At 34.8% G+C, this 25472-nt stretch overlaps 1 protein-coding gene across 1 annotated transcript in view; it reads left to right on the plus strand.

Moving 5' to 3' along the window:
* Positions 1–24683, plus strand: part of LOC138696342 (lachesin-like) — a 731117-nt gene extending 706434 nt beyond the window's left edge. Inside the window, exons 7-8 of the mRNA XM_069821191.1 lie at positions 12582–12644; positions 22478–24683. Of these exons, the coding sequence (XP_069677292.1) occupies positions 12582–12644; positions 22478–22638 (224 nt within the window). The 3' untranslated portion in view covers positions 22639–24683. The remainder of the gene's footprint in view (positions 1–12581; positions 12645–22477) is intronic.
* Positions 24684–25472: the final 789 nt, after the last annotated feature.

Consider the following 25472-nt stretch of genomic DNA (forward strand, 5'->3'; position numbering starts at 1 on the left):
TACATTTAATGTGTATACTTTATTTTACTTGCTATATGTTTCCATTGAATTATGCTAATAACTTAATTTTAACTCTTGTTTTTTACGTATTCAGTAAATGGCGCTTGGCCCACTATTGTTCTGAACCCTTCAAAGAACTTAATTAACTTAAATTATATTATATTATATTATATTATATTATATTATATTATATTATATTATATTATATTATATTATATTATATTATATTATATTATATTATATTATATTATATTATATTATATTATATTATATTATATTATATAAAAAGTGTGTTGATAACGGATGTACCCCGATAAGTAAGTTTTCAATTTGTTATGGGGGCTCTTGAATCTCAGGAGGAACAAATTTTATTTTACAACAGGGCAACATAATCTGCTTGGCTCATTACCCAAATTTTTTGCATTGCATTTAATGCATATGTATTTTATGTATTTTAACTCGATTCAATTGAACATAGTTAAAATTTGGATTTTAAATAATGAAATGCTAAGCTAACATATTATTACTGCATACTAAATCAATACACTCTCGTTGTTCGTTAATTCTCTGAGATAAACATTATTTTAAGAAATACAGGAAACGGATACACAGAATAGCCTATCAAGTTTTCTGTGCATAAGAAGCTATTTTAATCTTACCTGTCCTCAATTCACTCAGAAGTTACTGTAATAACATTATAGCATTATGTTCATACAGAGAAACTTCACTTTCCAATGGTGAAATAATAATTAATTATACAAATTGGTTAATTTAGCTTCCGATATTGCTTCAAACAAACACAGAAACATTTTCTGTAGGCTATGATTCATAGCTTTCGATTGTTGTTGACCAAGACCCCTTATAGACGAAGTCATTTGTTTATTTCATTACACGGCCTTAGATGGCAGTTATTTTAATTTTAAAACTCATTTATCTCATTAAATATCAGTCCTATCAAAATTTTTCAAAGAATAAAACTTATCGGAAATGATTTTTAAAGAAATTTTTGTTACGTAACATTTAAAAAAAATCAATAATAATCGAGATATTTCGATTTATTTAATTCACGCCCCCTTATAACCCCCTTTCAAATAATGTATTTTGAATGCCATATAGCCTATAATCTAAGTTACAACGAACTTAAATTATATTCCAATTTTCATCGAAATCCGTTCAGCCATTATCGCGTGAAAAGGTAACAAACAGACAGACACAGACATACAAACAAAAATTTAAAAAAAGCGATTTTCGGTTTCAGGGTGGTTAATTATATATATTAGGACCAATTATTTTTGGAAAATCGAAAATTACCAGAAAAATTTCGGCTACAGATTTATTATTAGTATAGATACTCGTATAGCCTATTAATCTGTTGCATCCTATAGGATACATTGCCAATTTAAGGGTTATAATAATAATATTGGAATCACATCACCACCATCTTCATTATGATATGATATGATATGATATGATATGATATGATATCAAGGGCAGGTATTTTACTGCAAACCCAGCATTCTCCAGTCCTTCCTATTTTCTGCCTTTCTCTTTGTCTCCTCATATGATCCATCTATATCTTAATGTCTATTAGCTGATATCTTCTTCTGCCACGAAATCTTCTCCCGTTCACCATTCCTTCCAGTGCACCCTTCAGTAGGCAGTTTCTTCTCAATCAGTGGCGGGGAAACATGTGAGAAAGTTTGATAACGTTCTTTGTGAAATACCAGCCTATATAAAATGTTTGTACTCTTCAATGGCTCTTTGTCCCGTCCATTTCGAATCCACACTATCACATTTAAGATGAGTCACGAATTTAATAGACATTTTAAATTCAAATTCAACTTGTAATTCAGAAAACGTAATGTATTTAATGTGAGTTAAGAGAAAAACAAAATAGACTAGAACATTAATGCGAAAGCTGTGATACAATATTGCGCAAGAAGCGGCATAAGTAGCATCTTTTTCGAAACATTATATTTCGCAAACGAGGATTAAGCGAAAATAACGATTATCACCATGTTTCTTAACGAACGAAAATTTGCTTAAATATACACTTTAATTAAATTCAAGCACCACCATCTGGGACGGTTCCCTTGTAAGAGATACTACAGAGTTAAGAATGAATTAAAAACAGAAGAAGACCACTTTCAGTCAGTTGGTTTGTTAATCTAAATCCGATAGTAATCGTCATCAGACATCGCGTAACACTGGAAGTCTGTCTACGAAACAAAAAGAAGAATCCGCTACAATTGTAGTAGTTCCAGCTGCCCGGCTGGTGAAACAAGTGCTATCGGAAAAGTCACTCTCAGGCCGCTATAAACTCACGGTCGTTAAGGTAACGTGTGAACCTGGTCTGTAACGAGGACTCAGAAGTGAAAATCGATGTCGAAATGAAGTTCGCTTGTTTTGGATCTTTGATGGAGTTGCACAGAGAGCAAAACAAGAAAAAAATAGTACGAATTTGTTGTTTAATGTCATGTTATTGTTTTCAAGATAAACTGAAGATTCCTGCGTATTATCAACGGTACCAAAATAATAATAATAATAATAATAATAATAATAATAATAATAATAATAATAGTTTTATTTTCCCTGGCAGAGTTAAGGCCATCAGGCCTTCTCTTCCACTCAACCAGGATCAAATCACATACAGAAAAAATACATACCGGTATACAAATATGAACTTAAAAATAATAATAAACATAATTGAGTAAAAAAGAGAGATTGAATACATATACACAATCAGTATTAACTTTGAAATAACAACAATAAAAAAAAATATATATATATATATAACTACGCCTGTAGTTAGGTCTGAAACATGAGACATTAAAACGTATGAAGATGAACCGCTGTTATCATGGATAGTGACTACATCAATTGATGTGTTACGAGAAAATCGACAAACGATTAGGGAAAACACGGGAATTTTACTTGAAGCAAGTAAAGAAATAGGTTTGGAAGTAAATCCCGAAAAGACAAAGTATATGATTATGTCTCGTGACGAGAATATTGTACGAAATGGAAATATAAAAATTGGAAATTTATTCTTTGAAGAGGTGGAAAAATTCGAATATCTGGAAGCAACAGTAACAAATATAAATGATACTCGGGAGGAAATTAAACACAGAATAAATATGGGAAATGCCTGTTATTATTCGGTTGAGAAGCTCTTATCATCCAGTCTGCTGTCAAAAAATCTGAAAGTTAGAATTTATAAAACAATTATATTACCGGTTGTTCTTTATTGTTGTGAAACTTGGATTCTCACTTTGAGAGAGGAACATAGGTTAAGGGTGTTTGAGAATAAGGTTCTTAGGAAAATATTTGGGGCTAAGAGGGATGAAGTTACAGGAGAATGGAGAAAGTTACACAACGCAGAACTGCACGCATTGTATTCTTCACCTGACATAATTAGGAACATTAAATCCAGACGTTTGAGATAGGCAGGGCTTGTAGCACGTATGGGCGAATCCAGAAATGCATATAGAGTGTTAGTTGGGAGGCCTGAGGGAAAAAGACCTTTGGGGAGGCCGAGACGTAGGTGGGAAGATAATATTAAAATGGATTTGAGGGATGTGGGATATGATGATAGAGACTGGATTAATTTTGCTCAGGATAGGGACCAATGGTGGGCTTATATGAGGGCGGCAATGAGCCTCCGGGTTCCTTAAAAGCCAGTAAGTAAATAAGTAAGTACCTGTATACTCTATTCTTAACAAATCTTTAGGAAGTAATCAAAGTAATATTGAAATTAGGTTAACTGCCCTCTTCTTATGGACGATACACTTCTTGTTATCCAGTGTGCTCGATTTTTTAAGTTCCCCACTAATCGGTTTGTTGCAGATCTGCTCGGTCACTCTCTGCATTGACAAAATATAAGTATGTTATTTGAAATTTTTACTTTAACATTCTTTCTGACCACAGACAACAAAAATAAACGTCGGACTGTTTATGGTAGTTCTGGATAAAATTCAATGAAAGCTGTAAAGTATATTTAAAGGTCACATATGTACCGCATTTAATCACGCAATTTCCCTATTTTTTTTTTTTCCAAAAATTTCGAAGTGAAAAGCCCAGGGACGACATTACGCGATGATATTGAAGATAATGCAAACTGTTCATAAGTAACATTTAATTAATTATTCTTGTATTAACCAAATTAATGTTTAATCCGAGAGAGATCGCTACCTACAGTCCCTTTCGAGTGGTCTGAAACCGGGAATTTTGCTGAGACTAGGTCACCATTGGATTTTTCCTGTTAGAACTTTTGAGATAGATGAAATATCGAGGTGAAATGAGAACACGTGGTTTCTTAAGATTTGGGGCTTTCTTTTTTATGTATCACAATATTTATAATTTCTTGGACAAGAATGTCCATATCTGCATTAACCCTTAAATTGACAACGAATCCCATAGGATACAAATAGCTATATGCTATAATTTTAATATAACAATAGAAAAAAATTGGCAGGAAAATTAAAATTTCACAATACTATAATATTGTATAACATATAAAATATGGACATTGCGATAGTTGTTTTCTTTACGGTCCGACACGGTTTAATAAACTAGTGTGAGAAATGAAGTTTTGCCGATTTAAGGGTTAATATTCCCATGCCGTATTATGTTGAATCCAAATTACAACTATTATACACAAAATACAGGGTTTAAGAATGACGTTTTAATCCTGTTTTACGTAAGTATAGTCTACATCATGTCAACCCTTCCGAAACGCGTTTACAATAGCGTGTTTCGACTAATGCGTTAATAACGGTGATTATTAATTTTCGACTGTATATGATTGACGTCTTTTATATGAAATGGCAGAAGGATAAGGGTGTCATTCTTGATCCCACAATCCGTTTTGAGATGCATGAGCAACAGCCACAAGAGGTGTGTCGTGAAAAACAAGTCATATATGAGCCTTGTTGTCAGCATCTTGGAGCACAATACCACATCACACATTGGACAGTTTCTGGGCTCATGTTCGGTGCCCGTGGCACGATCCCACGTGAAACTTTAAATCAACTTAAACAATATAAAATTTCTGATGCAACGATTGATGCCATAGGATCTCACGTGTTAAAATCATCCTTAGCTATAATTAGTAATAATTTGTACCCAACAAAATTTTTATTGTAAATGATTCCCTACGTTTTCTTATCGTAATGTTTTTTTCTTATTCTTTCCAAATGTCACAAAATTGTTTTGTTTACTTATTATTCTTTATGAATTGATTAGTAGGCCTATCTATTGAACCCTTATTTAGGGCGGCTTTTGTTTAAACAAATTTCATTCATTTAGGAAGGAGTACGTTGCTTGGCAAAATACCAGCATTCAAAGAAAGGTTTAGGAACTTTTAAAAGGCCATAATAGGCCTATACCCGAATGGGATTAGAAATCCATTGCTTTAGCCAATTAAAATTATTATACATCTTAATTACACAACTTACAACACAAACAAACAAATACAACCACACAGGCGTATACAAACTCAAATGTAACACCTGCAACAACTTCTACATAGGACAAACAGGCAGATCATTTCAAACACGTTACAAAGAACACATCACAGCCATAACAAAATTACAAAACACCTCCACATATGCAGAACACATCACAAATGCTAACCACACCCACAGAGACATAGAAATGCTACACATCCAAACAAAAAGCCAGAAACTAAACACACTAGAATAATATGAAATATACAGACACACAAAAACACATCCCAATGAAATTCTCAACACATAACTCAATTTCAGAACACAGACACTCTTTGACTCCACATTACACCACACAAACACACCCTCACAGGAAACAAAACAAGAGACGCCAAGACCAACAACGACCAGTTCTGAGGATGACCCATAATAGATCGAAACATGTAAACCAGGTACGATAGAATTTAACACAAGAAAGTCATATAATACATATTCGGAAATAAAAATATTAGTCTCGGATTTTAATTTTTAAAGTAGCTAAGCGGTAAATTTATTCTAATCTTGAATTTACTGGAAAGTTAGATGTCGATGAACTACAAAGGAATTTTTTTCTCTTTGTGAACATATTCAAGCTGTAAATCATTGCAGCTATATTCAAGTTAAATACTCGTGCCACCCACTGTATGTAGTTTTTCATATCAGCAAATATTACTCGGTTATCTACAAGCATTATTAATTAAATACAATTCTCTGTATTTAATAGAGCTATTGGGTAGGTGTAACGGCTGTACTTTAAAAGTGGTTTTTACGGCATTACCGGCGATTTTTTCCTGTGATTTAATCCAAATTACAACTATTACACAGAAAATACAGGGTTTAAGAATGACGTTTTAATCCTGTTTTACGTAAGTACAGCCTACATCATGTCAACCCTTCCGAAACGCGTTTACAATAGCGTGTTTCGGCTAATGCGTTAATAACGGTGATTATTAATTTTCGACTGTATATGATTGACGTCTTTTATATGAAATGGCAGTCCGCTGTACTCCAATGTCCGACTGAAATTTTCAGATAAGGTCTCAAAGCGTGTATCAGGGTCGTGAGTGTGGGCACGGAATGGCTTGCCGCAATGTTGCGAGATCGTTACCCGGGCTAAATCGGGCACAAAGTTGAACGCCTTGCAAGCAATGCTGTCACCAGCTTCCAGGCTCCCCCACTTCCTATCACATCAATGCCAGAAAATTCAGCAATTAAGCATCACAATTGCCCTTTAATATGTACCATAATCTGAGTAAATTAACTTGAATTTGTTATCATATCACACTGAGTAGGTAGGAATATAATTTAATATAAAAATAGGTCGTTCCGATATTTTTTACTACGTAATTGCGTCATAAAATTGATTTAGGCTTCGTTGAAACTTTCAACATTGGATAAAAACTAGCCCATTAATGTAGTCCCATTATTTTCTATACGGAATTCAATTATATTCACAGTAAAACTGATACACTCTCACAAAATCCACTAAGTGTATACAGATAATATCTACACATTGAACAGGCTAGAGCAGAGATGTCAAAGCAAGCGCATTTTTCTGACCTTGACGTAGTGCGCGGGCAGCAGGCGCTAAGTATGGAAAGAGGAAGGGTTGTGTATATGAATAAGCAACCTGTTGGATTAAGAAAACAGTGGTGCACAAACTTCAAACGGAACGTGAAATTTTATGTCGTTCTTTTTATATGGCTTCTTTCTGTTTAATATTATCTATATTGTCTGTAAAACAAAAGTACTAACACTGATTTCTTAATATTGCACTTGTGTTTTAAATCTTAATAACATAATAGAGAGTTAAGAAGGAATATTCACTTATATTCCATAGTAGTATAATATTATACTGTATTAAGTGGATGAAACACATCATTTATAAAGAAAGTGATATTCCAAAGAAAGAGATTGAGTATGACATGATAAGTTGGAACTTATATCGGTGGTATCTTTAGCCTTACAAAAGTAATCAATAAACTAATCAAAATAATATTACAGTACAAAGCAAAGTTACCTAGGTACTGTATCTGTTTTAAGTGTAACTAATATTACATAACAAAACTCTTATCGCATTATGCTTTTAAGGTGATATTTGTGAGCAACTTCCTATCATCAGAATATTAAATTATTTTCTCGAAATCTGCTAAAGCTATAGAGCTGACATTTTTACAACACATGGGCACGTATCTTTTGCTTACGATGTAACAATAGTTGCTTTGTTAATTCATTTCCTTACAAACAATTTCCATGCAAATATTTTCAAAATTTTCAGTACACTATCTTCAGTAATACGTATATACGGTATATTAGATTTACGAAAACATTCTGTAAGGCTACTAAATAAATAGGCCTATACCTGAAAATTTCACTTTTCTATACGAAAAGTTGAGAAAATATTTCTTTTGAATAAAAAAAAATCAAACTTATGAAAAATGAGCATTAAAATTAAAACTTACATTCTTATAATGCACTTATACTTCTCAGACAAATCTAAAAATTACCATGGATACAGTTTTAATAAGTTCTCTTCCCTTTATCTATTGAATCAGTGCTGGCCATCCCTGAATATAGCTAGACCAAGCGGCATATACCACCTCTTTCGTCTGTCTCTTTCCTTTCCGCTGTAAAGCGCTCAGGCTCTCCTGGGCTCTAAAGCGCGCGCTTGTTCCTGTGGGCATCAATTGACATGCCTGGGCTAGAGGTATCAAGAAATAATTGTTCACCATTTATTAAGAGAAGAATATTTCATTATATGTTTGGCACAGGATGCAGAAACTCTACAAGATTTTATTTACAACAACAATGCTAGAAATCTATACAACAAAGCAAGAAAATTGAAGAAAACAAAAAAGATACGATTTATCATTGCAATTTATGTCACGAATTGCTAACAGTTAACATTAACAATTCTAATTGAACGTAAAATATGGACACCACAGCAAAAAGTGAAGTGCGTGCTTTGGCTAGTTGAATTTAAATCTGTTACCAGAGTTCGACGCCGATTTCGTCTAGAATTCAACGTGGATCCAACTAAGTCGAAATAAATTTTGCAGTAGGATAGAACTTTTAAGCCTTGGTTTTTCTAAATCGACGCATGCGACGTGCGAGGTGCGAGGCCCGCCTCGCACAAATCCGAACTACACGAGAGATAGTGAACGGTTTCTATAACTGCGAGGTTCGTCGAAACAGGAAATGCCATGAGATGATGTGGACTTTTGAACATCTTTTGATGTAAAGCCCAGATTTCTATACTGTATTACTTTACGTATCATAGAAATAAAAACCACTATTAAGCCACTTTAATTGATTTCAATAGTTTTGGCAGTGTGCCCATTTGATCGACATAATCTTTGCGATATCTCTGAAAATATGGATCGTGGACTGTTGCTTCCTATACTTAAATTAATCAATATAATGTGCTCTGTTCTACAGTGCTGTTATTGGATGGCATTTTTCGTACACCCTGTATTGCCTATCGTCGCGCACTCACGCCGGAGTAAATTCTCATAATTCAAATTTTCTGTGGAGAGTTGGGTGATATTATTGATCTAGAGGTTACTTACTTACTTACTTACTTACAAATGGCTTTTAAGGAACCCGAAGGTTCATTGCCGCCCTCACATAAGCCCGCCAGCGGTCCCTATCCTGTGCAAGATTAATCCAGTCTCTATCATCATACCCCACCTCCCTCAAATCCATTTTAATATTATCCTCCCATCTACGTATCGGCCTCCCTAAAGGTCTTTTTCCCTCCGGTCTCCCAACTAACACTCTATATGCATTTCTGGATTCGCCCATACGTACTACATGCCCTGCCCATCTCAAACGTCTGGATTTTAAATCCTAATTATGTTAGGTGAAGAATACAATGCGTGCAGTTCTGTGTTGTGTAACTTTCTCCATTCTCCTGTAACTTCATCCCGCTTAGCCCCAAATATTTTCCTAAGCACCTTATTCTCAAACACCCTGAACCTATGTTCCTCTCTCAGAGTGAGAGTCCAAGTTTCACAACCATACAGAAGAACCGGTAATATAACTGTTTTATAAATTATAACTTTCAGATTTTTTGACAGCAGACTGGATGATAAGAGCTTCTCAACCGAATAATAACACGCATTTCCCATATTTATTCTGCGTTTAATTTCCTCCCGAGTGTCATTTATATTTGTTACCGTTGCTCCAAGATATTTGAATTTTTCCACCTCTTGGAAGGATAAATCTCTAATTTTTATATTTCCATTTCGTACATTATTCTGGTCACGAGACATAATCATATACTTTGTCTTTTCGGGATTTACTTCCAAACCGATCGCTCTACTTGCTTCAAGTAAAATTTCCGTGTTTTCCCTAATCGTTTGTGTATTTTCTCCTAATATATTCACGTCATCCGCATAGACAAGAAGCTGATGTAACCCGTTCAATTCCAAACCCTGCCTGTTATCCTGAACTTTCCTAATGGCATATTCTAGCGCGAAGTTAAAAAGTAAAGGTGATAGTGCATCTCCCTGCTTTAGCCCGCAGTGAATTGGAAAAGCATCAGATAGAAACTGACCTATACGGACTCTGCTGTATGTTTCACTGAGACACATTTTAATTAATCCAACTAGTTTCTTGGGAATACCAAATTCAATAAGAATATCATATAATACTTCCCTCTTAACCGAGTCATATGCCTTTTTGAAATCTATGAATAACTGATGTACTGTACCCTTATACTCCCAATACAGAAACTGCATTTTCTGCATGCTACAGTACGCAGAACACAAAACTACTGTCTCGCTAGTCACTGTTATGGAATTGTTTAGACTCTCTCTCTGTTCCTACCGTGACTGAATATTCACCCGTAAGGAATTTATTCATGTCAGTCTTCTTTTTCCATGAGGATTTCTTCCAAAACTGCGGCGTGAAAGCATGAAAACTTCTATTTATCTTTCCACAGATAACGCTCGTATAACTTAAATGGATATTGCTTGAGAAATTAATTCGTATAGCAACGCAGATGTTTAGGAATCATCTTAAATAATAATATAAATTGTGTTACAATGCCCATGGATAATTATCAATCTATGAACAATTCTTCAAACAGCAACTTGAGATGGATGTTCACTTTCTAAATTTAAATTTATAAAATACTAAGTGAAAATTCAATACGTAAGTCAGTAAAAGTTCACTGATGTCTCCAGTGCACATAACTTTATATCGAAGCTGAATTACTCTCTCTGCTGTAGATAAATTGACCATGATCAATTGTAGAGAAATTTGAGCAATATTGTATAATCATCCATACGTTATTTAGTTACATTATAGTCCTTCATTTAAGTGATTTTTTGTGACGTAGAACTACGTCTTTATCTTCACTAGACATGAGGAGTAATTTAGAAACTTGATCGTCACATAAAAATACAACCACTGTCCATTTTCTACTTGTACTGGCTTGTTCTCCATTTATTCCTGTTGTTCTCTTTGTCTTCCCCGTGTTCTCCTTGCCTTCCCCTTGTTCACTTTGTATTCCTCTTGTTATCTTTGCATTTCTCTTGTTCCTGTCTTAACCTTGTTCTCTTTCTATTTACCTTGTTATCTTTGCATTTCTCTTGTTCCTGTCTTAACCTTGTTCTCTTTGTATTCACATTGTTATCTTTGCATTTCTCTTGTTCCTGTCTTAACCTTGTTCTCTTTCTATTCACCTTGTTATCTTTGCATTTCTCTTGTTCCTGTCTTAACCTTGTTCTCTTTGTATTCACATTGTTATCTTTGCATTTCTCTTGTTCTATCTTACCCTTGTTCTCTTTCTATTCACCTTGTTATCTTTGCATTTCTCTTGTCCCTGTCTTAACCTTGTTCTCTTTGTATTCACATTGTTATCTTTGCATTTCTCTTGTTCCTGTCTTAACCTTGTTCTCTTTCTATTCACCTTGTTATCTTTGCATTTCTCTTGTTCCTGTCTTAACCTTGTTCTCTTTGTACTCCTCTTGTTATCTTTACATTCCTGTTGCTATTCCTGTCTTAACCTTGTTCTCTTTCTATTCACCTTGTTAGCTTTGCATTTCTCTTGTTTGTGTCTTAACCTTGTTCTCTTTCTATTCACCTTGTTATCTTTGCATTTCTCTGATTGTTCCTGTCTTAACCTTGTTCTCTTTCTATTCACCTTGTTATCTTTGCATTTCTCTTGTTTGTGTCTTAACCTTGTTCTCTTTCTATTCACCTTGTTATCTTTGCATTTCTCTGATTGTTCCTGTCTTAACCTTGTTCTCTTTCTATTCACCTTGTTATCTTTGCATTTCTCTTGTTCCTGTCTTAACCTTGTTCTCTTTGTACTCCTCTTGTTATCTTTGCATTCCTGTTGCTATTCCAGTCTTAACCTTGTTCTCTTTGTATTCACATTGTTATCTTTGCATTTCTTTGGTTGTTCCTGTCTTAACCTTGTTCTCTTTGTATTCACATTATTGTCTTTGCATTTCTCTGGTTGTTCCTGTCTTAACCTTGTTCTCTTTGTATTCCACTTATTATCTTTTCATTTCTCCAGTTGTCCCTTAACCTTATTCTCCTTGTATTCCCCTTATTATACTTGTATTCTTCTTCTTTTTCTCGTCTTCTCCTTTTTATAATATTCCTCTTGTCTAACCTTACGCGTAGCTCTACGTAAAGTTATGCAGCATAGCAAACGTATTAATCTGTCTTTATGTGCTTCTCAACCGCTTCATATGTGACTTTCCCTGTTGCTTTACCAGTTTCAGCCCTGGCTGCTCCTAGACACGAGAGAAGCTAATCCCTGACTGTCATTGTTTTATGCTGTAGCTATAATTTTGTCTGCACCTCCTCCACATTCTATGTATTCACAACTCCTGTCACTTGCTATGGTTGTGATTGGGTCGACTTGCGAGCAGAGCACAACTTTTTTTGTTTGTTTTCACACGATTGTGTTATGTAAGCAGAACACCACTAAAACTTACACTATTATCCCACTATCTTACTCACACCAGCACTCTGTGAATGGTCTTTCAGATGTTGTGAATCACAGTTTTGTTCGCACAACACTTGAATAGCAAATGAAGTACATTATACTGTTTTTTTCTTTTGTTTCGTTTCCAGAAATTAAAATATACACTGGACTCCCTCACGGGTCGACTGACAATCACGTCGCCATTGTTGGAGGTGAGTCACTTTAGAACAGAAATTCTTTGTTGTGTTTACAAATAAATCAGCTATAATATACAGGGTGTTTCAAACGGATTGCAGACTTTGCGGGCAGATTAATATTCATGAATATAAGTAAAAGTAAATGCCATATAATAATCTAATAATAATAATAATGGATATGAATATATAGAGACAAATGTTTGGAGCACTCTTACTTCATCTTGATTTTGTTTCTAAATGGTTAGGGCCTCTGTAATTGTTTTCACACCAGGTCATGTACTTCTCCTTCTACACTATAATTTTTGTGTGAAGTTTCATCAAATACATGGTAGATACAGTTGTTAATTTCTCTGACACAATCATTTGTAGTTACAATGCTAACATCCGGAAGTTTGTCATTAAGGAAGAGTATGAAAATTTTCCGTCACGCAATTTATTAAAATGAAACTTTATATTAATTTTAAAATAAAAATCAGTTTTATTAATTAAAATTATTACTTTCCATGTGTACGCCTATAATTGGGACAAAATATATGCCTAGTAGAAACTGATAATGAATAAAATTGAATATCTCTTTATAAGATATTCCACCTAATGCTAGAAGTCACTTATTGACTCTCAGGAATAATATAAGAGTACATTATCATGAAAATCTTAGAATACATTTCTTTATGCTCGACCATGCCGAAATGTAGTACTTATACACCTGGTAGCAGTCCTTTAATGCATGTCATTAAAGTACACCTACTCATTAAAGTTCAGGTTTTCGATTATTCTCGGATATGCAATCGAAAGACAACTAGCAAAACGTCACGTAGGCTGGAAATCCAATACTGTCGCAGAAGGTTATGTTCTGTTACTATAATAATTAGCGTTAATTGTAAATAATATTCAAATAAATTCAATTTGTCATCTCGTTTTTTAATGTCGAATTCAATTTCAATGTTATATGAAGTTTAACGTTTACCTTACTCTCTAGGTTATATCAAGGTCGTCGACATTCGTTGCCCGGAAAAAATCAATACTTTCGCGTCTGCGCACATCTCACAATTTACGAGATTGCACAAGGTCAATTCGCTCCCCAGTCACATAAGAATAACATGAATACTTATGAATAATTTCAAGTTAGAAATATGGTCGAGCATAAAAAGTCGTATGAAACTTGCCTATAATGGTAATTAAGACGCTAATATGAAAATTATGAAACTCGCTTGCGCTCGTTTCATAAACATCCTCGCGTCTTAATTACTATCATTATAGGCTCGTTGCATAATGTACTATTATATCATTACAAAAACTCTTCTTCCTTCCTAGTTTTAAAAGCAGCGTATTTTGTAACGGTCAAAACAGTAAAAATATTCATAAAATATTTTCGGGTTATGTAACTTATGAATCAGTGATAGAAATATAAACATGTCAGTTGCAAAATAAATATTCTTGTTGATACATGTTTGTAGTTAAAAATGCAGTGTAGAAGAAAAAATATTAAATCCATATGATACTTTAAATTATATTCTTATCAATAAAGTAATTCATATTCTGACAAAGAGTACTAAAATATTATAATTCCAAAGAATTGTTGCAATTATAATAAGTGGAGTTTAGATGTGTTGATTGCTACAACTTACCTTTTTGATAAGAAATATCATAACTATCTTGTCACATTTTTTTTTAAGAAACGAACTGTAAAGTATAACATGTATTTATTGGATATTTATAACACAGCAATCTCTGGAAGTATTAATTGATATCAATTCTTACCTTTCTTCATAATGTCTACTAGGTTAGATCTTGACGTTTTCAGGTTTTATTTATATTCGTATTGTGTATAGAATCTTCCTCTTAAAAATGCATTAACAATAATTAATTAATATCTTCACTTTTATAATCATTGATTAAAATATCTTAAACAGTCCTTTTTAAATTATAAATATATACTATAACTTTTATTTAAAGTGACTGATATACCGATATTCAGGATCTCTAGATCTTGATATTGTAAACAGTAATTATTGTTGTTATACCAGTTTCTCCATGACATTTCCATTTACGTTTCAGTTCATCTTTAGAAGGTAGCACGAATTCTTTGAAACAACTTTCTGCGTGTCCACCAATCAGCTAATAAGACACACATTCTAGGTTCGTTGATGTAAAGACTACAAGTCTCTTGATTAGCTTCCAAAACATTACAGTTATTAAATCCCTCTACACACAAATTTCGAAGGAAATAATGTTATAGATTCTTGTAGTTTGCAGCTGAACCTCTCCAAGCCTTCAGGGTTCTAAATTCTATTTTATCATTACTACAATCTATCCTCCCCTATACATTACCCTACCTATGAAAATTACATATCAAGAAGTACCTTTACTGTTTATATTTTATTATTTTTTTAGAAACTAAATACGTATCTAAAAAAATAAACATTATGAATGTATATGGGTTAGTTAAAAGTCCCGCACCACCTAAATAACTTTTGAAGCATACGGTTCAGTGACATGAAACTTGGTATGTGGGGTTAACCATATGCTAAGAACTCAATAATGGTTTTATCGAATTTTTTCTACTTCCGGTTTAACCGGAAGTTACTCCAAATCTCTTATTTTAATTGGAACACCCAATATATTTTATTTTTGAATAAAGCTCATTAAGATCTTTTCAAAAAGTATCCACACTTGATACTTCTGTACAAATTCAGTGTTGCTAAGTCAAGAAAACAGAAAAGTGTATCGAATATTAAAATAATAAAATACTCCTTCCTTAACAAAAACAAAACAAAGCTAGCTCACCTTCTAAATTATGTGTTCAAATTGGTAGCCCTCAGCTGCTTTACAATGTGTCACTCGATCATAGAAACCATTTAAGGAAGGATTTAACCAGGCTTTAGGAATATCTTGCACCACTTCCATTTTTATTTAACAACACTGAATTTGTACAGAAGTATCAAGTGTGAGTACTTTTTGAAAAGCTCTTAATGAGTTTTATTCAAAAATAAAACTATATATTGGGTGTTCCATTTAAAATAAGAGAGTTGGAGTTACTTCCGGTTAAACCGGAAGTAGAAATAACTCTGTAATATCATTATTGAGTTCTTAGCATATGGCCATCCCCACATAACAAGTTTCATGTCACTGAACCGTATGCTTCAAAAGATATTTAGGTAGTGCATTTATTATTTTAATATTCGATACACTTTTCTGTTTTCTTGATTTATCAACACTGAATGTGTACAGAAGTATCAAGTGTGGGTAATTTTTGAAAAGCTCTTAATGAGCTTTATTCAAAAATAAAAAATATATATTGGGGTTCCATTTAAAATAAGAGAGTTATAGTTACTTCCGGTTAAACCGGAAGCAGAAAAATTTCGGTAATACCATTATTGAGTTCTTAGTATATGGTTATCCTCACATACCAAGTTTCATGTCACTGAACCGTATGTTTCAAAAGTTATTTAGGTGGTACATTTATTATTTTAATATTCGATACACTTTTCTGTTTTCTTGATTTATCAACACTGAATGTGTACAGAAGTATCAAGTGTGGGTAATTTTTGAAAAGCTCTTAATGAGCTTTATTCAAAAATAAAAAATATATATTGGGGTTCCATTTAAAATAAGAGAGTTATAGTTACTTCCGGTTAAACCGGAAGCAGAAAAATCTCGGTAATACCATTATTGAGTTCTTAGTAAATGGTTATCCCCACATACCAAGTTTCATGTCACTGAACCGTATGCTTCAAACGTTATTTAGGAAGTGCGGGAATTTTAACTAACTCTGTATAATGTGTAGCAGCTATAAAATTCTATGTAACGATGGCAACATTCTTTTCATTGTTGCGCATACCGAATCCACATAAAGATTAAGGATTAGAGCACCACAACTGCAAATTCTGAGATCATTGTAATATTTCTCGATACATGATCAACAGCAAGACCAAGTTATCCATATATAACTAAATACCCCCTATAAAAAGGATCCATATTAGATATCATAAGGATCTGATACCAATACGCTTACCAACTGGATAAAATTCGTATCATACCCAATATAATTGCAAACCAAACTAAAGCAAAATAGGCCTATTACAGAATATGGGTAAGCCAAATCAACGTGGAGATGGAAGAGGGACAATGTTTCGAACAGTAATGTCTGTTTCGAAGATAATTTTGTTCTCCACTTCCTGCCCTCAAAGTGTGTAATCCTTTTAAATCATTATACAGGGTGATTCTTATAGAACCGAACTCGATATATTATTACAAAATGGAAACTACAGCACGGATACGTTTCAAACCACTTTTAAAATCAAGCGCATCTCATGTCACTATACTAACGTACGAGGGCGAATCGAAAAGCCTTTGCCCCTATTTTTTTTCAGCGCGGAACAATCGCCGGACAAAGATCTTCGCATCGCCGTCGGAAATGAACCTCTGGCCTGCCAGGAAATTCTTCAGAGGACCAAACACGTGGTAATCACTGGAAGCGAGGTCTGGACTGTACGGTGGATGCTGCTACATGAGGCCTGACGTTGTCCATGAGAACCCTCTGGCGCGTTTTTCTGATGGCAGCTGTCCGGCGATGGTCCCGCTCTCTATAGGCCGAATTCTACAACAGTGGAATCTCCAAAGTAGTGGTGCGATGGGACAAATGCCTGAACCGTAGCGGTGACTGTGGAAAAATAGTCAAAGGTATTTAAAACGCTGCCTGTATTTTGATTTCCCTGTATGTTTATTATTATGGCTGAAAAATAGAGACAAAGACTTTTCGATTCGCCCTCAACATTATCAACATATGACAAAAGCAGTCCGCCAACAATTGAAAAATCAAGGGCAGTAATGGTAGCTTGTAGCATTGAAGAACGGATGTCAACAGCAATTAAAAAATTAAAGACAATAAATATAGCGTATTCCATTGAAAAAACGTGTGTTGAAAATTCACCTAAGATTACTTTAAGGGTATATGTACTGTACGTGAACGACCACAAATATTATCAGAAAATGCAGGCTCTAAATTTATAAAATTTTATAAGAAAATGAACTCACAATTAGACAAAAATTACAAGGTGCCACAACAAGACTTATTAGAACTTAAATATCTGATAAAAGTATATAAAAGGTTACTAATAATATTTTTCAAACCAGTTTCATAAGAGTATGCAAAAAAACAAAAAAATTCTGCAGTTACATCATTTGGTAACCATAACATTGTTGTGGTCTCTCAAATATCTTTAATATTTTTCCTGCATGTAATAAACACTTATTTCTGAAAAGTAGACTACTCTCAGACATGTAGAGTTGTTTATTTAAATACAATTTTTTTTTATTTGTTGTATATAAAATATATTAAAATTTACATAATGTTTTGTGACCTAATTTTTCTATTTTCAAAGAAATGGGCATTATTGTAGTCCACCTTTTGCATAAATTCATGTTAAATCAGTGTACAAAATTTCAGAATTCTATCTCTAATGGTTGTGGAGTTATGAAATAATATGTGTGAAAATTTTCAAATTTTTTAAAATGTTATTTAAAGTAAAAAGTGAATTCTTAATAATATTATTAGCAGGCCTAACTTTTTTATACTTTTATCAGATATTTAAGTTCTAATAAGTCTTGTAGTGGTACCTTGTAATTTTTGTCCAATTGTGAGTTCATTTCCTTATAAAATTTTAGAAATTTAGAGTCTTCATTTTCTGATAATAATTGTGCTCGTTCACGTACATATACCCTTAAGTCTATTTTATTGTACGAAAGATACGAAGTATGGTGCGCCATGTCTGACTTAAGGATTATCAAGCCATGTTTTTTTTTTTTTTTTCCGGAATATTGTTGACACTAAATGCATACAAAAAATATTTACAGAGTTTGAGAGGCAATCTGATGAAATGGAATTGACTCAAGGGCATTTTGAGCACGATACAGTGATCTTCCATACACCCCATTTTCAAAGGAAATAATCGAATCATCTTTGCTGGTCTGTGGCCGCTACGTTCTCCTGATCTTACCAGCCCTGATATCTGCTTGTAGGACTATGTAAAAGACAGGATTTTCCATGACAGACCCCAAAATCAGGACAGCTGGAGGACAACGTCTCTATGTATAATTTTGGCACACGTGAAAGAAAACCAGAAACGCCGCATCGGAAAAGTGCCAAGCGGAGAGCGATCTGATGTCTTGTGCACGTATTTTACGTGAAACAGGTAAGTATCTGCGAATTTTATCATTTTGTGTTTATTTGTTGATGAATTGTAGGCAAGACATTGGGGTCGTTTCTATAAGAATCACTCTGCATTATGGTACAAAAGTACGATTCAGACCTATGAAGATTTTATACTAATTAAGGTGAACGGCTGAGTATTGTGGGTCCCTATCACCACAGCATGGCGCGTCCTCAGGTTGCGAATAGAGGAGACAGACGGCCTCCAGATATGGAGGGTAGCTGCGAATATATTGAATAAGCAGTCGCGGACAGCCGATAAGGGGTGGTCCTCCAGCTTGGGAGTTGGGCGAAGGGCTAACAACCTATCACCGTAAGAAACAGCTTGTTACGAAACCCCAACATAAGCCTCGGAGTAGAACTGATTCTATGGTACAACTATAAATGACACCTGGAAGAAAACGCGGAATAAATAGCCTATGGTAAATGCCTGTTATTACTCGGTTGAGAAGCTTTTGTCATCCAGTCTACTCTCAAAAAACCTGAGAGTTAAAATTTATAAAACAGTTATATTACCGGTTGTTATGTTGTGAAACTTGGACTCTCACTTTGAGAGGAACAGAAGATAAGTATATTTGAGAATAAAGTCCTTAGGAAAATATTTGGAGCTAAGAGGGATGAAGCTAGTACATGAGAAGGGAGAAAGTTACACAACACAGAACTGCACGTATTTTATTCTTCACCTGTCATAATTAGGAATATTAAATCCAGACGTTTGAGATGGGCAGGGCATGTAGCACGTATGGGTGAATCAAGAAATGCATATAGAGTGTTAGTTGGGAGGCCGGAGGGAAAAAGACCTTTGGGGAGGCCGAGACGTAGGTGGGAAGATAATATTAAAATGGATTTGAGGGAGGTGAGATATGATGGTAGAGACTGGATAGGGACCGATGGCGGGCTTATGTGAGGGCGGCAATGAACCTCCGGGTTCCTTAAAAGCCAGTAAGTAAGTATGTAAGTACATAAAGTAATAAGTGAACCTAATTTTCTGTTACAACCTACATATGTACAGGCCCTACATAAGTTTCACATTTATACTGGTAATCTTTCACTTCACTCTCATCTCACTCATTTCACTGGCACTATGACACATTTCACTGACACTATAGAACACACTATAAATTATCACTGCTCGAAACTATTCACTGCCATTGTAAACCATAACTTCAATGACTCACCACGCTTCACTGATACAACAGTTCAAATAAGACAAACAATCGTTATTCATTATTACACCCTTATTCATAATCAGACTTCGGACCCAATAGAGCAGTTCAGTGGGAAATCCGCATAACGGCGTACTGAGTATAGTGGTAAAGCGTACAGTGGGTGGGGGTACTGTAGAATGAATGCCAACAAATACGCTAAGGAAAACGCTCTGGATTTGAAGGTCCTGACGGATAATTTGGTTTTAATACAAACCTGTTTTAAAACTGTGTCTGAAACTATTACACGGTTAGAAAAGTCAGAGCAAGAGATGCCGGAAGCCCTCAAATTAATTGTGGAAATGACACAGAGAATTAATGAGACACCAAGTACACCGGGTACTGAACGTGTAAAACAGAAGTGGAAATCAATTTTATGTAAAAATAACGGATATGGAACATTGTGTAACATAAACAGCAAATTAGTGGACATAGAGTCACCCGAGAATAGAGGGCTGTCTCTTAGAGACTGCAATGATGTTAGGTTTTTTAGTTTTGCTCCTATCACGTCATGCGATGTAGAGCGCAGCTTTCTACAGTACAAACTTTGGCAGATAACCGAAAAAGATTTACGTTTGAGACACTGAGAATGTATCTTGTAGCAGGTACATTGCAATTTGGTACTGAAACTGCACTTCCTAAAGACGACCAATAGGATAAATTAAAAAATTTAAATTGCTACATGTTTATTTCCACCATTAACACTGTGTATAATTAAACACAATTGCTTATAAAAGACAGGAGAATAAATGCTTTTCACATTCTTTTGACATTGTCATTGTGTAATGTATATTTACTTTCAGAATGTACATATGTGTGTTTCCTCATACTACCGTACTCTACTCTAAATAGCAACGTTGTTACCTGAACACATCTCTACCTTTCACTACCTGCAGCGAGTCAACAGCCTATAATACATGCACTTACTTACTTACTTACTTAATTAATTACAAATGGCTTTTAAGGAACCCGAAGGTTCATTGCCGCCCTCACATAAGCCCGCCATCGGTCCCTATCCTGTGCAAGATTAATCCAGTCTCTATCATCATATCCCACCTCCCTCAAATCCATTTTAATATTATCCTCCCATCTACGTCTCGGCCTCCCTAAAGGTATTTTTCCCTCCGGTCTCCCAACTAACACTCTATATGCATTTCTGGATTCGCCCATACGTGCTACATGCCCTGCCCATCTCAAACGTCTGGATTTTAAATCCTAATTATGTTAGGTGAAGAATACAATGCGTGCAGTTCTGTGTTGTGTAACTTTCTCCATTCTCCTGTAACTTCATCCCGCTTAGCCCCAAATATTTTCCTAAGAACCTTATTCTCAAACACCCTTAACCTATGTTCCTCTCTCAGAGTGAGAATCCAAGTTTCACAACCATACAGAAGAACCGGTAATATAACTGTTTTATAAATTCTAACTTACAGATTTTTGGACTGCAGACTGGATGATAAGATCTTCTCAACCGAATAATAACACGCATTTCCCATATTTATTCTGCGTTTAATTTCCTCCCGAGTGTCATTTATATTTGTTACTGTTGCTCCAAGATATTTGAATTTTTCCACCTCTTCGAAGGATAAATCTCCAATTTTTATATTTCCATTTCGTACAATATTCTGGTCACGAGACATAATCATATACTTTGTCTTTTCGGGATTTACTTCCAAACCGATCGCTTTACTTGCTTCAAGTAAAATTCTCGTGTTTTTCCCAATCGTTTCTGGATTTTCTCCCAATATATTCACGTCATCCGCATAGACAAGAAGCTGATGTGACCCGTTCAATTCCAAACCCTGCCTGTTATCCTGAACTTTCCTAATGGCATATTCTAGAGCGAAGTTAAAAAGTAAAGGTGATAGTGCATCTCCCTGCTTTAGCCCGCAGTGAATTGGAAAATCATCAGATAGAAACTGACCGATACGGACTCTGCTGTATGATTCACTGAGACACATTTTAATTAATCGAACTAGTTTCTTGGGAATACCAAATTCAATAACACTTCCCTCTTAACCGAGTCATATGCCTTTTTGAAATCTATGAATAACTGATGTACTGTACTCTTATATTCCCATTTTTTCTCCATTATCTGTCGAATACAAAAAATCTGATCAATAGTCGATCTATTACGCCGAAAACCACACTGATGATCCCCAATAATTTCATCTACGTACGGAGTTAATCTTCGCAAAAGAATATTGGACAAAATTTTGTACGACGTCAACAAAAGTGATATTCCTCGAAAGTTACCACAGTTGGTTTTGTCCCCCTTTTAAAAAATAGGTACAATTATGGACTCCTTCCATTGTTCTGGTAATAGTACATGCACAGTAAACTTATTGTATCGGGTTCCAAGTCTCGAAGCCTGCTTATGTGTTTTGGACGGACATTTTGCAGCAAATTGATTACGTGCTTCTGTGTTGCAGGTTTGGCTGAGGCGGCCAGGGGGCAAAGCTCTCGGACAAAAGGCGGTTCGCTAGACGATCGTACGGGGAAGGCCTCGAGAGCGAGTCCCGCCGTCACGACGCTGCTAGCGCTGGCCATCACCATCGCTCTGAAGCTAATAACAGCAATATGCGTGAGGTGACCGATACGACACGCCAGCTGAACGCATCTTCAGGGAGGGACGCTCTGAAGGGCAACAGGATGCAGTGTTCAACATAAACGAAAAGAATTATCGTGTGCATTCCAATTAAAAATGAGAATCACACCTCAAAGTGCCGATAAAATATCGCTCAATGCCAACAGACAGTGAATTTTAAAAATAAAGTTAACAGAAGATGCAAAAGGCTTGAGTGTAAGATCGGGGAAAAACACGTTCATAAACAGATTTGTGAATATGTCGGTATGAGTGTATGGCGAAGAGGTTTGTTTACCTAAGGTCCCCTTTTTCTTCTACCCGCTACCTCCAATCGATTTGGTGTCAGTACTAATATAGTCTGAAACAACAATTTACGCAAACTTCTCACTGTGTCTTTCTATGACGTCACGTAAGCGAATGATGTGTGAGTGAGACGTAATCAGTTGTGCCACATCTATCGAAACCCAGAGTTTAAAAAATAAATTATGTAAAATCCATTCAAATTATATACGATTTATAATGTGAGTATTAAAATCAGTTTTAAAATTAATTCATGGGCGGAAAAGAGTTTAAAGGGAGCAATTCTCTCGGATTTAGCTATTTGTTTAATGTCACATTCATTTGAAAAAAATTGAAATACGTTTCTCCTATTGAAACGCAATGAATTACAAGCTAAGATTTTGTTTAAGATGCAAACTACGCCTTCCAAGTTGGTCCATTATCGTTGCCACCACTGTTAATGCCTACTTGGCTCAGCATTTCAAAATACTGTTTCACAGACATTTAAATGCGAGTATGTTCGATGGCGTGAAAAATTCGACACTGTGAATCGAGAAACTTTGAGTTGAAACAGAAACGTACAAACCAATAAATGATAGAAGCAACAAGGTCACGATGATGTTTAATTTATTACTAGGAAACGGATTTCTAGATCTACCTGTTTTGTTTGCCACGTCCTACACGTATGTTACTTATACAGGGACATCATTTTATTTTTACTTCAATTTTTATTGTACCTGAGTTTTTGAATGTACTTCACTCCCACCCCCTCTACTAGTAAACTTCCAACTGTACTCCTCACAGAACCAAGGGTATACAGTCAAAGTCCCTTAAGGTCGTAGTAAACACAAACAGTATTGAGTTAGTGAGTATAGTACGTTCCAGAAATACGTTCGCGTTTTCCAGTGACGAAAGAGCTTTCAATATTGAATCATATGTTTGCATAGGTACTGTCGTCCGTTTGCCTACGTCGCATCACGATTTCCCTCACCCGCAACTGTTTAAAATAACTTAAATAAAAGTAATTAACTGTCACATGATTTCCTCCTTTCTACGATCCTGCGACACAACCACTTGGACGGACAGTAGATAGCATGTCTGAGTAATGTTATCTGTGCGGATCGGGCAGAAGTGAAGATTGAATTTACAGTACGTAAGGTACTCTTTTGTAGAGTAGGTACAGAATTATTTCAACATGAGTTACTAGTACGAAGGACGAAACTGGTAATTGTAATTAGATGCAATAGTCTATAGTGCGGTAATATGCACAAAAGAACTGAAGCCTGTATCGAAATGAACGGCCACCATTTTCAAAAATGTGTTTAAATATTCATATTATGATTATTTTTCAATTTAACTTCATTCTCTATATTGTACGCTAATGTGCCGTAGACAGTACAATATACACTGCATAATGAATACGTCCGCATGGATAGCTCAGTTCGTGAGTAAAAACACTTATTGTTAATACAGTACTGTACTTTGATTAAACAAAAACCTAATGAAAATTATCAAATTCAGAATTACAATATTTCCTAGTTTACGTAAATGGATGAACTACTTTTCTTCCCTCCTATACCTAGTAAAGTGATTTGTTTGTATTTTACGCCAGAATCATCGAACTTCAATCGTGGAAGGGGACAGCAAACGGTGTTTAAGGCTCTGAACCATTAATCCAAAGGTATAGCCAGGTTAATATTAGAAATGTTAGTAAAAATAAAATGATGTTCCTGTATCTCGTTCCACAATGTCTGTCAGACGACTGCAGAGAGAGAGAGACAGACAGAAGGATAATTATTATTATTATTGAACCAATGACAGAGGTCTTCTAACAATATTTAAAAAATAGGTGATAATTTGATCTAGCAATTAATAAAAAATTATCACCTATTTTTTAAATATTGTTTGCATCTCATGCACCTGAAGATGACTTTTTAAAGTCGAAAATATTAGTGACTTCGTTAAATATTGTGATGTAACAGATTATCTGACCTCACAAATTGAAAAGTGTATTTGACTGAAAATTTATTATATATAATTATTAATTGTATTCACACTTTTCTGAACCAACATGTCTTTCAAATTATTTCTTGTTGTTTAATAAACTGTCCGAAGACAGGTTTGAACCTCATAAGTGACACCAATAAGGCATCACTGATGAGGCAGAAAATAATGAGGTAGGGTCGCCAGTTCCTTTCCCCCTCCACTGCATACATCGTTGACTAGTAACATATGTTTTTAGATATATTACGATTTGTTCGTAGAAAAAGGAGAAGGCTGTATATGTGAAGTTATCCTTAATTCCCAAGTCGTTTGTTGATAGAATACTTATGTTCCGTTTGAGACGCATAACGGAAGAGTTCGGAAAAGTCATTCTTTTTTAGAATGCAATTTATTAGCTTTGAAAGATATTATATTCTATACAATAATTAATTATAGGGGAAAGTTGGGTAGTATTGGACATGGGGTAATATCGGACAGTGCGTTTCTTTCATCTACCAGAGATGGTAGTACCTGAATGACGTGGTTACGTAACTGTGTGCGACATCACAGAAATGTAA

Source organism: Periplaneta americana, chromosome 1, assembly GCF_040183065.1.
Source record: "Periplaneta americana isolate PAMFEO1 chromosome 1, P.americana_PAMFEO1_priV1, whole genome shotgun sequence".
In the NCBI taxonomy this organism is placed as follows: Eukaryota; Metazoa; Arthropoda; class Insecta; order Blattodea; family Blattidae; genus Periplaneta; species Periplaneta americana.